This window comes from Meles meles, chromosome 5 (assembly GCF_922984935.1).
Source record: "Meles meles chromosome 5, mMelMel3.1 paternal haplotype, whole genome shotgun sequence".
NCBI lineage: Eukaryota > Metazoa > Chordata > Mammalia > Carnivora > Mustelidae > Meles > Meles meles.
Window position 1 is genome coordinate 113,689,165 of NC_060070.1, and position 18,160 is coordinate 113,707,324.

General features: G+C 34.9%; 1 protein-coding gene across 2 annotated transcripts in view; it reads right to left on the reverse strand.

Moving 5' to 3' along the window:
* The window catches only part of LMBRD1 (LMBR1 domain containing 1), a 138,839-nt gene that overhangs the window by 13,150 nt on the left and 107,529 nt on the right, over nt 1–18,160 (reverse strand). For both annotated transcript variants that reach the window (XM_046004962.1, XM_046004963.1), the window contains exons 13-14: nt 17,818–17,967; nt 15,521–15,599 (exon numbers count right to left, since the gene is read on the reverse strand). In XM_046004962.1, the coding sequence (XP_045860918.1) occupies nt 15,521–15,599; nt 17,818–17,967 (229 nt within the window). The remainder of the gene's footprint in view (nt 1–15,520; nt 15,600–17,817; nt 17,968–18,160) is intronic.

Below are 18,160 nucleotides of genomic sequence, written 5' to 3' on the forward strand. Positions count from 1 at the left end.
TTTATACTGCAAGGGCAGTGTTGAACAGTGTGTCTCACAACACCTAAAATATTTGCTATCTTATTCTTTTTTTTTTTAAAGATTTTTAAAATTTTTTTATTTATTTGACAGACAGAGATCACAAGTGGGCAGAGAGGCAAGCAGGGGAGAGGGGAAGCAGGCTCCCTGCTGAGCAGAGAACGCAATGCGGGGCGAGGCTGGATCCCAAGACTCTGAGATCATGTCCAGAGCCGAAGGCAGAGGCTTAACCCACTGAGCCACCCAGGCACCCCTTCGTTATCTTATCCCTTTGTAGAAAAAGTATGTCAAGCCCTGGTCCATATGCAATACACTAATTAAATGATCCCAAGAGTATATCATGTCATTCTTCTGCTCACAATCTTGCATCTGAATGTAAAAGCTAAAGTCCTTAAACTTGACTGTTCATTGTTCCTCTACTTCCTCTAGCATACATCCACTCTGCACTTACTGTTATTTCTGTTCAAAGGCAGTCTTCCCCAGATAGCTGCCTTTGCTCCTTACTTGCTGAAGGTCTTTTTGCTCAAATCACAGCTTCTTAGTAAGAATTTCCTTTCTACTCAAAATTTTAAATCATCTCTACTTCTGGCCACCACTTACTCTCCTTTAGCACTTTATTTTTCTCCATAATACTTACCACTTGACATACTTATCTCCTTCTACTAAGTAAAAGCTTCATGGGGACAGGAATATAGGACTGTTTGGTCACTGTTAAATCACTAGCACCTAGAATAGTGCCTGACACACAGTAGACATTAATAAACACTTGTTAAATGAAAAAACACAGGAATAATAGGTAGTAAAACTAAATGACCATATGGAATCCTAGAAATTAAGACATCTATAAATTTACCTTAGAATTTCAAGACAAATAGGACTATGATTCTCAGTAAAATATGTCAATATCTTCTAAAAGCGTGCGAACTGTAATAGCTATTAATGTTGTATTCCTCAAAGAAATCATTAACTTTCTTTAAAAAAGGCTATCAAAATTATCACTATTCTAAGAGTTGATTTATTTTCACATTATAGACTAAATCTTTTGTCTTATAGAATAGATCTAACTACGTTTAACTTTCCCATCCCCACCCCAAATTTTCAGACTATAAAACAAAAAGACTATATACAGTTGTGTGTGTATTTTAAAGGCCACTGCCTGAATCCTGAATTGGATCTTCTTATTTAGTTACAAAATTCCAAAAAGCTAAAGTTAATTAGCTTCACCCAATATGCGGTAGAAGGTGTTGTTAAATTGATAGTCCATATTCAAATAGATCATATTCAAATCGGCCTTTTAAATCACCACAGTAAGAGCCTGGTACCATTTTATTTCAAATTATATTTATGGACCACTCAAGTGGGCACACAGCACCACAGGAGACATTAACAAATACTGTCATCACAAAAGAGCAGTGTCCTTTTTTTGACCTCAGCCCTTAAGGCTTACTTTCTAATGAAATCTCGTGAGCAACTTCATTTTCAGACTGTTAGGACTGGCTTTCCTTAAAGTGTGCATTTTATTTATAATTATATAAATCAAACATCAAATGTCAACTAGTGTAGTAACTCCTTTAATAACACTGATTTTTTTTTAATTTTTTTTTCCATTTTGTTTATTTTTTCAGCGTAACAGTATTCATTGTTTTTGCACAACACCCAGTGCTCCATGCAAAACGTGCCCTCCCCATTACCCACCACCTGTTCCCCCAACCTCCCACCCCTGACCCTTCAAAACCCTCAGGTTGTTTTTCAGAGTCCATAGTCTCTTATGGTTCGCCTCCCCTTCCAAATTTTTTTTTTTTAATAAACATATAATGTATTTTTATCCCCAGGGGTACAGGTCTGTGAATCGCCAGGTTTACACACTTAATAACACTGATTTTTAAACAGAAATAAACGTCTCCTGAAAAAGATTTTTTTCAATTTTTTCTTTTTTTTTTTTTTTTGCTTACAGGCCCAAGAATGGGTGAGTGGGTAAAAAAAAAATCACCTGAATCCACTGTTAATGATCATGTTAAGAGCTCTGAGCAGTAATGCTTAGCAACCTAGACCTCTAAATAAAATTTCCTGGAACCTCAGAAGCTCAAGTAGAAAAAAAAAATCAATAACCTGGGGAAAAGGATGGTACTAAGAATTCCAGAATTAAATTTTTCAAAGTCTCAGTAACTACCCAACCTACTCCCACATTTCAATAAAATGGGACAAAAAAGTCTTTTCTAAAACCAGCATGTACTTGGTAGATGTATGCCACTATTTTATGTCATTATTTTTATCCTTAAAAAGGCTTAACAAGGTTTTTAAATTATAGAATAAAATCTATTTATTAAAAAAGAGTAAATATTCACTTCCCGTCTTTACTCCAAATTTCATTTCCTTGAGAAAGCAGCCAGATTTCTAGATGTGTTTATGTGCAACAGCATAAAAAATGAGGTAATAGATACACTGTTCTACCTATCATCATACCATCATATAGTATATATTTTTCTATATTGAAAAATAAAGCTATATCATTATTGTATGTAATGTTATTTCAAGTATTCTCACTGATGGATAATCATCCAGTTGTTTCTTTTTGTTTGCTATTTCTATCAGTGGGACTTGGAAACCGGTTAGCTATTCAAAGAGCAAAAAAATGTGAATATGATTTCAAGACTTCCAACTGAGAAAGTAGTTGTGGGCACAGAAAAGCAATAGGACAACTTCTCCCACCCCATGACATGCTGGTGACAGGTGGGAAAAGTGGAGGAGGGAAGAAAAGGAGTTCAGTCTTAGACTTGAGGTTTGAGGGGTTGTCAGGACATGCATTTCCATATAAGTAAACCAGCAAGCAGAAAACAAGAACAGAGATTTAATCTATTGACTAAATTATTAATCCTCCTTACATTATTCAGCATGATTAGGCTTATTGTCAACTAGCAAAGCTAAGTTTATTAGACTAAGTATAGAAAGGGAAAACAGGAAAGAGAAAAATAGGATATTTATAAAAATTTAACGGATTGGAATGGGATGGACCACTTTAATCAAGGTCTTGAAAGGTGAGGAACAGGGTAGAACTGGGCTAAATGTACGATGTAAGTTTTGGATTAGTGGATATAATGAAATGAGAAGTCTTGAAGTAAGTCCTACTGAGCAACAAAGCTATTTTAGTAGTTTCATGGTCAGGAGCATTTCCTGAAGGAAGCAGATTAACTATTTTTGTTCTCGGTTTTATTTAATACAGGGATAGGGAAATATTTCTGTGCCCAGAATTATTGAACATTAGCACATTATATTGGTGTCAGTTCCCTACCTTTTATGAGATTAAAAAGGGTTTAAAATTTATTGATGAGCATTTGGGAATGGTTTGGACTTTAGATAGTCTATCATGTACTGTTAAAATATGATACTCTGTAATGGACAATATGCTAGAGTTAAAAGAATAAATTTGCAAAGTTTTCAGAAAGAAGGCTAGATTGCTGACATGATCATAAGAAACCACTTTAGTTAGAAAATCTACCTGTTCCAGGTCATAGCTTTCAAAGCAAAAGCTTCACATAAGAAAATGTAAAAATTGTTCTATCATTAAAAATAGGTGATAAATTTATAGAAAAATCTTAAATTGTTTAAAGAAGTTGGATTATATTACCAAATAAAGAATATCACCTTTGCACTTACTGGACTATTAAAAATATGAAAAAATTCTTCAGTAAGTTTTAAAGTACTATGTGCCTTTAGAGAAGAGATTTAATTTCTGAAGAGTTTTTAATATGTTCTTTGTGGATATAAACTGTCCTTCTGCATAGAGCCTCAATAGGAATATGTTCTGTAAACCTAGCCAAAGAATAACTCATTTTACATGATTGAATAGGTCTGTAATTAAATCAAGGTTTATCTGATGCTAGAAACTTATACGAGAAGTGACAGGAAAATACGAGAGATGAATTATTTTGTAGCAGATTCAAAATTAAAAATAAACAAGAAAGATTAACCCACTTTCATAAAAGTTATACCTTCTATTCTAAATTGCTTCGGGAATTCACTAACTTTTACGTTCAAAATGTGTTCTGTCATTTTGTAGGGCAAATACATCATGTTGAACCTGGATATAAACTTATAAATTTATGGAATTTAAGAAAAATAACATTTAAGTGTAAATTTTTAACAGTATAAAAATAACGTGAAATTATATAAATAGCATAATAGTAGTAATACCCCCTAAACAGAAGCTAGAAATGGTTATCTTTAGTAGTTTCATATCTTGGCTTATACTTGGGACAATGTTTTTTAAAAAGTTGTCATTTGGTGGTGTACAGCAGGTCTCATGTGTTTTTCCCCCCCTTTTATCATTCTCTCAATATATACACACTTATGTTTTCTGAACCATATATTGTGACTTAATATTTCATTATTTTTTTAAGCAGAAGGATATTCTCTTACATAACCGCAGTCAGTATAGCTACTGAAGAATTTTAACATTGATACTATATTTTTAAAACTTTACAGTTAATATTCTAACTCTACCATTTATCCCAGTGTATTCTTCCTAGAAGTTTTATCCTCTAGGATTGGATCCAATCCAGGATCATGTATTACTTTTGGTTAACATGCCTCATCAGTAACAGTTCCTCAACCTCTCTTCTATGAAAATCTTGACATTTTTAAACCATACAAGATAGTCATTTTATACCATGCTTGTCAACTGTCAATTTGGTTTTGTCTCGTATTTCCTCATGATTTGAATCATGCTCTCTGTTCTTCTCAGGGTATCATATCCTCAGATATGTACGTCATGCACTGCCCCTCGGCAATGGTAATTTTGTTCACCTGGTACAGATACTGCCCAGTTTCTCTGATGTATAGATATGACAGCTACTACATTTCCTCTTATAACTAATAAGGAAGTATGGAGAACTTTACCATGGTTTTAAACTACAGTTCCCTGAAGTGTGTTTAATTCCCATTACTGTATGTTCATTTCTAAATATTGTATTTGGGTCCATTATAAATCTGTCATACTTCCTTTTATTTATTCTGTTTGTTGTTCCCTGCCAATATTCTGATCTGGTCTTATTCCTTTTATCATAACTTACTGTTCTATAATCTGTATTGATAGTTCCAATATCTGGTCTTAGCAAGTCTCTTTTTGCTGCCTGCTATTTCTTCTAGCTTTCTTTCATGGTGCTTTATTGCCTTGTGTGCTTAAATATTTGGCTCCAATGTCTTCATTTGTGCTCCTTTGCAGGAATTCCTTGAGGCTGAGAATTAAGGTACATCCCTCACTGAGCATTTTATATTTACTTGTGCCCTGTGCCTAGTCTGCCAGTCTGAGATGACAATGAAACAAATTCACTCTGGTGGTGGGTATGTAGACTGCAAATCTGCAAAGAGCTGGTAGTTCTGTAGTTACAATTTCTCGGGGATGTGATTCTTACCTTCCTGTTCTTGACATTAAGGCCAACTTTGCCTTCAGTTTTCTGCAAGTAATATAGCTTTGCTACTTATTCACCTCAGATGGTAATGTAATACTTGGGGGATGGAAGGGCTCAGCTTTACATGAGGACACATGCATCTACAAGATCCATCACTCATCTGTGCTCTGCACCTGCGTGTCCAATATAACAGTAACATGTCTATTAAATAATTCACATGTGACCACTAAGGAACTGAATTTCTAACTTTATTTTGAATTTTAATTCAAATATAAATTAAAAAACTGAAGCAGTATAAAATTTTTTTTCATAAAACACAACTTTATTGCTTTGGTAGAACTGTATTTTACTTTAGTAAATTGTTTCATTTAGATGATGAAAATTTGGAGTTTGAATTATGGTGTTACTTAAGTGTAAAATGTACACCAGATTTTGAAGATTAGTATGAAAAAGGATATAAAGTATCTCAGTAAAACACTGTGTTAGTTACATGTTGAAACAATATTTTGGATAAAGTAGGTTAAATATAATGCCATTTAATAAAATCAAAGTCATCAGTTTCTCTTTTAATGTGACTGCTAAAAAAGTTTAAATCATGTATATGATTCACATTATAGTTTCATTGGACAGGACTGCTCTATTATTTTCTGTTCCTTTTGCCTCAAAATGCTGTGAAAATTGGGGCTTAAATCATTGGATTTGGTAAGTACCCTCAGAACAGTAGCTCAACACTCTACTTACTACTTTGTTCTGGGTTTCTTTCCTTCACTCAGACCAATGCAGCACCAAAATCACTTGGAGAGATTTTTTTTTTTTTTTTTAAGATTTATTTATTTATTTTAGAGAGAGAGAAAGAGCGCGTGTGGGGTGGAAATGTGGGGTGGAAAGGGGGGAGGGGAGATTGAGGGAAAGAATCTCAAGCAGATTCCCCTCTGAGCACAGAGCCCAACTCAGGGGTCCATCTCACGACCCTGAGATCATGACCTGAGCTGAAACCAAGAGTTGGACACTTAATAGACTGAGTCACCCACACACCGCTCCTGGAGCAATTATTTAAACAGACTGCTAGGTTACATCCCTGGAGTTTCTGATTCACAACGCTTAAGGTGGGGTCTAATAATTTACATTTCTAACAAGTTCCCAAGTTCCCAGATGCTGTTGGTCTAATGATGAAGAATGAGAACAACTGAGATTTTTGTCTTAAGATCTTATCAGCACTTTGATACTTTCAAGAAATTTGGTACTTTACTCAGCAGTTGTTTTTTCTTGATAATTATTTCAAACTCTAAGCTACTCCAGTCCCCATTCCATCTTTAACCTGCTCTGATCAGGTTTCTGCCCCACAATTCCATCAGAACTATTCTTGTCAGTCACCCAATTAACCCCACCAAGAGTCATTTCCTAGTTCTTGTCTTACCTGATTTATCCTGACAATGCTGAACTTGACCAGAGCCCCGTGATTCTAGAAACATGATTAAAGAAATCTCTCTACTCTCTGTGCATTTACTGCAAAGAACTCCCCTTCCCATATGACTTGGTTAAGACTCATGGATGGCCCCCACATGTTTACCTTTGACAAACCAGACACAGGCTCTCTAGATTCCCAGTCTCTGCTTCAAAAAAGATTACCTCAGCTGTTTGTCCACACTGATCAATCAAAGCAAAAGGCTTATTAATTGACTTGCCCAAAATTTAAATTCCTCTCCTTCCCCAGACCCCTGAAATTTGGCTTACCCTAGCCTATAACCCACTCCTGAACAACACACCTCTTCGCTAACCTCAGGGAAAAACATTCTCTGATTATCCTACTCCCTAACACCTGGATCTTTCTAGCCTTATTTACTCTTCCCTACCTAGAAAACAAACAAACAAACCAAAAAAACCCCTTTTCTGCCTGATCTTGAAACAATTACAGATCTCATGGTCAGAGAGTTTTCCTTATTGTAACAGTCCCCCTCTTCCTACTGTCATCATCTGTTTAAATAGTTTCTCTCTCTCTTTTAAATTTGGCAAATGCGGGCGCCTGGGTGGCTCAGTGGGTTAAGCCGCTACCTTCGGCTCAGGTCATGATCTCAGGGTCCTGGGATCGAGTCCCGCATCGGGCTCTCTGCTCGGCAGGGAGCCTGCTTCCCTCTCTCTCTCTCTCTGCCTGCTTCTCTGCCTGCTTGTGATCTCTCTCTCTCTCTCACTGTCAAATAAATAAATAAAAAATCTTTAAATTTGGCAAATGCTAGCACTTGAAACGGTTCACTCTTCCCTTGCCTAATTTTCCACCAACCTCACTGTTAGTCCGTTCTTAGTTCTTCGCTGGGTGCTCTTCTCTCTAACCTCTTACCAGTGGATAGTCACAGAGCTCAGTCCTTGTACCTCTTCTCCATTTACACTCAGTTTACTGATAATCTCTCATCCAGTCTCACAGCTTTACTTCCCATCAAACCCTGACTAATCCAGCATAAACTTCTCCAGAACGTTAGATCCAACTCAACTTCTAACTCAAGACCTCTACTTGGATTTTAAGGAATTCTCAAATAAAAATGATTCAAAACTGAACTTTATGTTCTTCTTCAATGCATGAATTAAGGAAACAGACATCTGAAATTAAGAATACATTAACTTTGCAAAAAAGACTCAAGGACCTGGCCAAAGAGCAAGCTCCTGAATGCATTTCAGTATGATTTCATAATAAAAATTAAACTGCTATACAACTTCGGTAATACATCCATGCTTTTAGTTCATGTGCCATTAAATATATGGGATTTTAAAAGGGCATGCAGATAAGCATGACAAAAATCGCAAACCAAAACCACATCAAGGTAAGAAAACTATCTTCATTGTTAAATCTTTTCACTTAATTCTCTACTATTTTAGCCCCATACTAAAACTGCTAAAACTGCATTCTTAAAGGTTTAAGATTTGCTCGTTAAATCTCTCTCTGAAGTATCAGCACTACTGACTCATGGGCACAACACTCTTGGATACCATAATGCTATAGTATTCTGGCTTTCATCTCTCATTTTCCGGACTCTTATGTTTCCTTCTCCAATAACCTAGGTTCAGTTCCTCAACCTCTCATTCTCCTTTATACTGTCTGTGACTTTCATTCTCTCATGGCTTCAAATGGCTATCTCCATTAAAAAAGCAGTAACAGTCTTATTTTTAAAATTTAAAGGACAGACAATGCAAATAAAACACAAAACATAGAATGTACCTATAAAAAGATGGGAGATGAATGGATAAAGAAGATGTGTGTGTGTGTGTGTGTGTGTGTATACATGTATACTCTCACACACACACACACACACACACACACATACATACACAAGGGAGTATTATGCAGCCATCAGGAAAAAAAAAAGAAATCCTGCCATTTGCAATGACATGAATGGAACTAGAGGGTATAATGCTAAACAAAATAAGTCAGAGAAAGACAATTTTTGTATGATCTCAATGATACGTGGAATTTAAGAAACAAGGCAGAGGACCATAGGGGAAGAGAGGAAAAAATGAAAAAAGATGAAACCAGAGAGGGAGACAAACTATAAGAGACTCTTAATCATAGGAAACAAACTGAGGGTTGCTGGAGGGGACAGGGGTAAAGAGATGTGGTAACTGGGTGATGGACACTGGGGAGGATACATGTTTTAATGAGCAATGGGTATTATATAAGACTGATGAATCACAGACCTATACCCCTAAAACCAGTAATACATAATACCTTAATTAACTAAATTAAAGAAAAAAGATACTGGGAATCCAGACACTTGCGTATCGCCCCAAGTCTCATATTATCTGTATACCTTTTAATTGCCATTTTCTTTTTTTTTTTTTTTTAAAGATTTTTTATGTATTTATTTGACAGAGAGAGATCACAAGTAGGCAGAGAGGCAGGCAGAGAGAGAGAGAGGGAAGCAGGCTCGCCGCTGAGCAGAGAGCCCGACGTGGGACTCGATCCCAGGACCCTGAGATCATGACCTGAGCCGAAGGCAGCGGCTTAAACCACTGAGCCACCCAGGCGCCCCTAATTGCCATTTTCTAGGGCTTTAGTTTCTGTATCTGCAATAAAGAGGATTACCTGAGTTAGGTGGCTTCTCTAAAGGTTGTTTTTTGTTTTTTTTTTTTTGTTTTTGCTTTAACACTGTAATTTATATTTTAAAACAGCTTACAATTTATTTATCTCTTTGTGACCTGTATTTCCATTTCTGTAATTCTCACACAGAAAATGGGGAGAAAAAAAAATTCTCTAACCCAGACATACTATGTTAGATAAATGTTTTTAAAAGGACAGGTACTTGAGGTTCTAAGAAAACAGGTCAACCTGTTTATTTGCTGGCAACACAGAGACCTAAACAAGTTTTACTTATAGAGAACGTTTATTTTAAATCATTTCTTGATGATGGGCTTGTTTACTGCAGAATTTAGTGTTTAACAACTTTCTTAAGTATCATACACATTTTACTTTATTAACTTTTTTCCAACATTATCTTTAGTGATTCAAAGTAATTCTCACTTTCCCTTTGTACTTATATATATATATAATTATATATATAATATATATATAATTATGTATATAATATATATACATATATAACATATATATAATATATATAACATATATATACATATATATGTATATAATTATAATCTCGCTTTAGCTTTTTAAGTCTGCTCAGTTTCTTGTAATTCATGTGGTTTAGTTTAACACATCAACTTCTATTTTAGCATCACCAGCTAACTTGAGTCATCTTAACCATTTGTCCTAGTAAAATTATATCCTAATGCTAAAATCAAAACTATATATATCATTTGATTATTTAAGACCAGCTATATATATTAACAAATATACTTAATCAGAATAACCTAATAACAAAAATCAAGTTTGACTTATACAGATCACTTCATTTCCAGTTCCAAGTAAGACAACACAAATTTATGTCAAGAAAAGAGAATTAAATAGAACAGCACAAGTAAGACTTGGGGTTCATGGATTTTTAAAAACAGTCATTTGGAAACATATTATCTTCCTTCATCCCTCACTGGAGCATATTCAATGCTCCTGCTATAATTTATTGTTACTGTAACATGCCAAATATATTTATGTCTTTAGGCCTTGTTAATGCAGGTGCCTTCTCTGCTTGGAATATCCTCCAATTTTTTGTTGTTGCTCATTTAGATTTATTTAACTTATGCTTTTGGGCCCAGCTGAAATGTTATACTGGCCCCTGGGCAGAATAAATCATTATCCCCTCTTACTTTCCCACAGCACTTTGTCTATCATTTCTTTATAGCTTGACACTTACTTTTCCTTCTATTACAATTATTTATTTTCATATCCAAGTCCATTAGGCTGTTATGCTATTCAATGGCAGAGATACATATAATAGGTATATGTGTTTCTCTGACACTTTTCCAAAATCTGCCCCAGTAGTACTCAAAATGCCTATTGTGTTTGTCCATTAAGGGACAATGATCTCTCATCTTCCTATTGTGATTCAAGTATTTATGTACATTTATGTTACTTGTAATAATTCTGTGTTTAACTTTATTCACATTAACACATAAATTGTGTATTAATGCTTGTTAGATTAAATAGCAATTAAAGAATATAAAATTGGAATGCAAAGATCCTTTTTGCCACAATGGCATACAAAATTTAAAACTTGATTTCTGATTTGCCGAGTTGACTCACTTTAAACATGTAAACAATACACTACCTGTCAAGATAAATTATGTAATACTGTCACTTTAGGAGAACTTTATAAACATAGTATGATAGGTATTCATCATAAATCTGCTGAACTATTCTATTCTGAAGAGATATTTTAAACAGAAAAACGTAACTATTTTTAGATGAATGACTCTCTTTTGAATCTTAGATATTATAAGCACTTAAAACTAGGGTGTCAGTAATATTTTCTATATGCTTAATAAGTGCAAGACTATCCCATATATGAACACAGTATTACTTAAGAAAAAACGTCTCTAGGGCGCCTGGGTGGCTCAGTGGGTTAAGCTGCTGCCTTCGACTCGGGTCATGATCTCAGGGTCCTGGGATCGAGTCCCGCATTGGTCTCTCTGCTCAGCAGCGAGCCTGCTTCCCTCTCTCTCTCTCTGCCTGCCTCTCTGCCTACTTGTGATCTCTCTCTGTCAAATAAATAAATAAAATTAAAAAAAAAAAAAAGAAAAAACGTCTCTAAAATACACTGACTGATAAGAGATTCATATATGTATTTTTAGAAACTGCTGCTTTAATATCTTTCCAGGGAGATTATCTTTTCTCAGAAATAATTTTAAGTATAACATTGTAACTTTTGCTTCTAAATCTAAAGCTTTAAGATTCTGTTATTTGCAACAGACATATAACAAAAGTGCCATCAAGTGTCTTATGGCATATTTATATGATAGTACCATCTACTCGAGTCAAATATGCCCACCAAAATGTCAAAATAAGAGTTTTTTTTTCCTCTGTATGCTGAGATTTCCAAGTTTGTGTTCAAATGGATGCAGTCATACCAGCCTGTCATTATATATTCCACACAATCCCCACCCTTATGTATCAAATCTCATAACCTAATATGCTCATCTTTCTCCATCACTATTTTTATTTAAAAGAATCTACCCTACTACCCCAGATCAATGATATTTCTGCAAAGAACATAAGGATGAGCTAGAGAACAAAAGAAAAGGTTGAGAAAAATTAATCAAATTCATAAACCTGAAGGGTATGTTTTGTACTGCAAAGTAACATTTCAAAGGATAAATCAACTGAAATATTTAAGAAAAATATTCAACAGTTCAGAGAGAGTCATTTTAACTACTGTAAATGAGGTCAGACTGAAAAAGAAAAATGCTAAATAGGATTCATAAGAAATTATGGTCAAGTATATCATCTGACTGAAGCTTACTGAGCTATAATACACAAATTCACTCAGTTCAGCAGTACAGGAGCATTTGAATTCCTTTTACCAGTGCAACATAATTTTGAAATCTTATTTTGTTTTTATTTATTTTTCCTGCTAAGATTTCAATAGTGCCATAAGAACTTCTAAAGCAGAATCTATTTTAGATCTTTAGGGTCAATGCCTTCTTAGCTCAAAAAAAAAAAAAATTACAAATCAACTCAGCAGTAATTTTTCATTCTATTTTCACTTAGCTAAAAATGACAATACAAAGCATTTCAACTATCCACTCTGTTTGTGATATGATGTGTGTGTACATTTCAAAGAAAAAAAATCTGGGACTAAAGTCATTATAAAAGTAGAACTGGAAAGTCCTATTTATTTAAACTAGAAATATTTTACTATTATTTCTTTAGGCGACGAAAGGTGTCTCACTGGATTTGTTTTCCCATCTCTTCTCTATTTTATTCTTTTATCCCAGTTTTAGTCTCTTCCCTTATTTCCTTATGCATCCCAGGCTCTGTGGTTGGTCACTTTATTCTGTCACTCTTAGCCTGTCCTTTGCTTTGCATTTACTTTAATCCTTCAAACTACCCTCCCCAGACAACTAAGCGTTGATGGAGAATAATCACACTGGTTGTACAGATCTGTTCAACAAAACACAAATTGATAATTTCATCTCTGTCCCCTGACATATTTATCTATCACTGATTTATTTTCCCTCTTTATTAACTGCCATGACCTATCAAAAACTTTTGCCACTTTCCTCAATTATGTGCCCCAATGGCCTACTCAATTCTTAGCACGTGACGTGAACTCACACTTCACAGCAAACTAAGACAATCAGATACAAATGACAACTTCCTGTCCACTCTCACTAGGAAATTACTCTCTGAGTCCATATTCTTGGTTCTTTCCTTACAACCTAGAGAAGGAGGTACCCTTCATTTTATCTAAAGCACCCTGTCTTGGATGTTCTTAATACTCTCTTCTCTAGAACTGGATATTGTCCCATCATTCACCCCTTCTGATATTTTTCAGCTTCTCCTGTTCCATTAATTTCATCCCATCATCCCTGAAGTCTCTCCTAATCTACAAAAAAAAAAAAAGAAAAAAGAAAAGAAAAAGAAAAAAAAGAGAAACAAAAATTTCCTTGACCCTGCATGCCTTTAGCTTCTGCCTAGTCTCTCGATCTCTATGAAGAATTTCCGTGAAAACTAATATAAATTCAGTCAATGACTTAAATGCATTTTTATTCAATGGAATTAGATTTCTCTTCATCAACATTTTTCTCACTTTTTGTTAGTCCTCTCCTCTGTACCTTCTTTATCTGCTTCCCCTCAGATAACACTTTTTCTGAGGTTCAGTCTCTGTGCTCCTTTCACTCACTCTCTTCCCTCTCAGTTCCTTACGTATACATTCAACTGCCTATGAAACTTCCACCTGAATGTTCTGGAGATATCTCAGGTCAACTAATCATTTCTTACAATTTTCTCTAATCTTAGTATTTTTATCTCAGTGTGGTGACACTAAAATTTACCAAACTACTCAGTAACTACAGGGTCATTCTAGAATCTACTGTCTTTCTTGAAATTGCTCAGGATCCAAACAATCAGAAATTCTCTCAATTCACCCCTGAATTTCTTTCTTCATTTCATGTGCTCATGACCACTGCTTAATTCAGGCTTCTACCATCTCTCCTGGATTACTGTAATAGCTCCTTCTGGCTATGTCTCCCATCTGATTTCTATGCTTTGGTCCCAAATCCAGGCTCTATATAACATATAACTGTTATCATTATGTTATTGACAATAAACCAGATCATAACTTCTACTTTCTTGTTTAAAACCCTTCACTGAAAAAAACAGAACAAACAAAAAATCCCTTCATTGACTCTTTAGTTACTTTCTAAAACATTTTGTAATCTGACTCCTAACTCTTCAATCTCATTTCCTCCCTCCCTCCAACCTCCTATGCCTGTAATTTAAAATACAAAACAGTAAAAATGTTTTAAATTCTTTAAACACATGCCCATAATATAGTTTAAGACAATTTTATTTGTGCATTTTGTTCCTCTGCTCAGAACAACTTCCCTTGATGCACACAGCAGATAAATTCTTCTTTAACCTTTAAATGCAGCTCTGATGTCACTTTTCCAAAAACCCTTCTTTTGACTACCACTGCACAGTGATCTCCTCCAGGTAGAGATCATTACTTTCTCCTCTGGGCTATCTCTGTATTCCATGCTTATTCTTCCTATTACTCCATCACAGTCTGTAGTTGACCCTACTAAAAAACTCAGAATTTATCTTTATATAATGGTACCCATGAGTGATTTATGAAGAAATTTACTGTATCTGACATACTACTTTATCCTGATATAAAAGCATTTTGAAGATAAGAGTAGGAAAAAAAATTGCAGGGGTGCCTGGGTGTCTCAGTTGGTTATAAGTCTGCCTTCTGCTCAGGTTACGATCCCAGAGTCCTGGGACTGAGCGGTCTCCCTGCTCAGTGGAGAGCCTGCTTCTACCTCTCCCTCTGCAACTCCCTCTGATGCTCCCTCTGCTTGTGCTCTTTATCAAATCTTAAACAAAAAAAAGCAAAGAAGAAGAAGAACTGCAAATTCTGATACAATGAACCTGGAACCCTTGATCAGGAAAGAATAATACTCAAAAGAAAAAAATCACCTTAATGAACAGAAAGAAGAAAAAAAATTCTCTGAAAAAAAACAGAGGTTAAAAGCATAGGATCACAGAGTTTTTCTCAGAATACACATGAAATCTTAGCATAGTGCCTGGAACACAACTGTATGTTCTTAAACATGAACTGCTATTATAATATCATTATTATTAAGTAAAATAACCAGACGTGGATGAATGAAAAGTTCTAAGTCATAGGTACTTTTGGTCTTGGTCCTAAGAATTACAGGTTCCACCAAAACTATCTTGAGTTTTTCAAGGAAAAAGACAGTCATTTAAGAGTGATTTCTTATTATATTACTAAATGTAATAAATAAGAACTTCTATTAATATCACCAAGAAATTCTATTGAAAAGACTTACCAATTTCTTCCTGCTAAAAGTTCCTTTATTACCACATATTAGAACAGATACATCAAATGATTAACATAGAAAAATGCAAGCCAACTCTTTCCTCATAGAGTTATAAATTCTAAGATAGTTGATAAGAGCTGCCTTACCTTCAGGGGCATCAGCATCACATCTCTTTGGCACAGGGAAGGCTGAATTGTTTTTATGGTCATCATAAGTTATATTGCTCTAAAAGACAAAAATATGGTTAAAATGTAAACCTATTAATAAATATTTGGATCACCAAAGTAATCACATTATGAATTTTATACTCTGTTTTCTTTTAAACTACATCTAGCTAATATTCTAAAAGGTAAATTTTACACAAAATTACAATTACGAGAAAAAGATTTATGGTAAATTTTAACATTAGGGCTTTTTTGCAACAATCTTTAGATTCTGGACTGAATAACAGAGCTTCTTCCCAGAGAAACAGCCTATTTATTTTTCCACTGTGAAACAAGAAAAGGATATCTTTTGTCTATGCAAATCCATGATCTCACTTCATTTATTCATAGGAAAAAGTTTAATAAGCATGACCTAGTGAACTAGGTGGACACAATAAGGCAAGAAGAGAAAAAAAAGATTTAAGAAGTGGAAAATAGGATAGGGGGTGATTTTCTAGTACTGGGTTTCTCAAACTCAGGTTACTCACATACATCTATTACAATTTGTGTCTTATATTTGTTCCACCTACATTATTACTTAGTATTTGTCAATGAACTAATTTTTCAACCATTGGTAATATTATGTATAGTACTGATGGAAATTTTGATGTGCTTGTTAAATTTTTGTTACTAATTACATGTTAAACTAAAGCAAGAACAGAGGAATACAGTATAAAAAAAGGGGTGATCTGGACAGAACAGATTAGCAATCAAAGACTCCATTAAAGCAAGGCTCTAACTAGAACCTGAAACACATACTTGATTTCCATTCTTAAGTAGAGGGAGAGGTATTTTAGGAAAAAGAAACAAATGACACAAAGACTGAGTCAGATATGGTCAAAATATTTTAAACTGTCAAAAAAAAACAAATTAGCTGTCCAGTTACAACCAGCAGCCACAGCTGGTTTCTGAAAGATTAACATAGAGTATAAGAGGTAATACCTATCATGTTGAAAGAAAGCTCAGATACCCACAAATAAAAATTTGGGGGGTATTCTTTTTAATTTAAATTCAATTAACATATAGTATATTATTAATTTCAGAGGTAGAATTCAGTTGTTCATCACTTGCCTACAACACCCAGTGCTCATTATATCATGTGCCCTCCTTAATGCCCATCATTCAGATATCCCAACCCCCCACCCCCACCCCACCTCCAGCAACCCTGTTTGTTTCCTATGCTTGAGAGTCCCTTATGGTTTGTCTCCCTCTCTGATTTCATCTTGTTTTACTTTTCCTGGGTTTGTTTCTTTTACTAACCAAAGTCACACCATGTGTATTGTTCTTTGATGTGCTTGCTGGAGATGTTCTCAGCCTAGCACACTCCTTTTTATCCATTATATATTCCACATAAGTAGTGCCACTGTTTTGGGTTGCTTCGTTCTGCTGTTATAATTATGCCACCTTTTGTGCACAAACTTGAGCACAGAGGCTGAAATTTGAGGGGAAGAGTGCCAGTTTGAGTGCTTGGCAATGTGAGGTGAAGGTATGCTGACTTGGCATTGATCATGTGGCAGGCTGTGCATGCTGACTTGGGCAGGAGGGCAGCTGGACTGTGAACTTGGGACCCACAGGCTGATGGCATTGTGTATGACCAAGACATAGCTGGTTTTGCTTCTAACATTTGTTTTTCTGGGAAATTCTCTTTCTCTCCTTCTATTCTAAATGAAAGCCTTCCTGGATAGAGTATTCTTGGCTGTAGATTTTTTCCTTTTAGCACTTAGAATTTATCACGCTGCTCCCTTTGGCCTGCAGAGTTTCTGCTGAAAAACCCATTGACTGTTGTAAGGGGTTTCTCTTGTAAGTCACTGCTTTCCTTTGTAACACTACAAATAAAATATTTTCAAAGAATCTCCTGTGGGATTCACAGTACCGGTAACCAGATATACTTGGCTCATCAAAACTTTTGGGGAGCCATATTAATAAAACTACTTAAAATATTATTTTAGAGAAAATACTATGAGTTTTAATAAAGTGCTGAGATAAAGTTCAGTAGCTTAGCATCATGGGATCCATTTAAGGAACTATAATAATAAAATTCAGTGCAGTTATTTAAAAAAAAACCTGAATAAAACAAATATAAATATTCTCAAAAATGGGAGTGAAAAACCCGTTTTAGTGATATTCAACTTGATCTGATGAGCTATTATCTTATGCCAACCTCCACAAATTAAAATTTGGTTTTAAATACCACTCTCTTTAAAATATCAAAATAATGAAGTTAAACATTTTGTACTTACCTCTATTAAGTAATTTTGGCTTCCATACATGACATATTGGGGAGCAAGACTATAAATCATGTAGCTAGTGTGAAGGACAATAAGCAGAAGTATCATGCAAAGAAATAAGAGGGCCTGGGGCCTGGTTCTACCTCTTCTAATTTTATATAGCTGGAAAGAAAAAAAGACAGTAACAGTATTTCAGCAATATGCTTTATTTGTAAGGCCCTAAGTTCTGCTTGTGTGTTAGAGGTAATGAATAACAGCTCAACCAACCATTTCTTTTTCTGAAATAAATATTAAAAATTCTTAATCATTTCAAATGATTGAGATTGACACTTTTTTCTCTGCAAAGCTTTTAGTT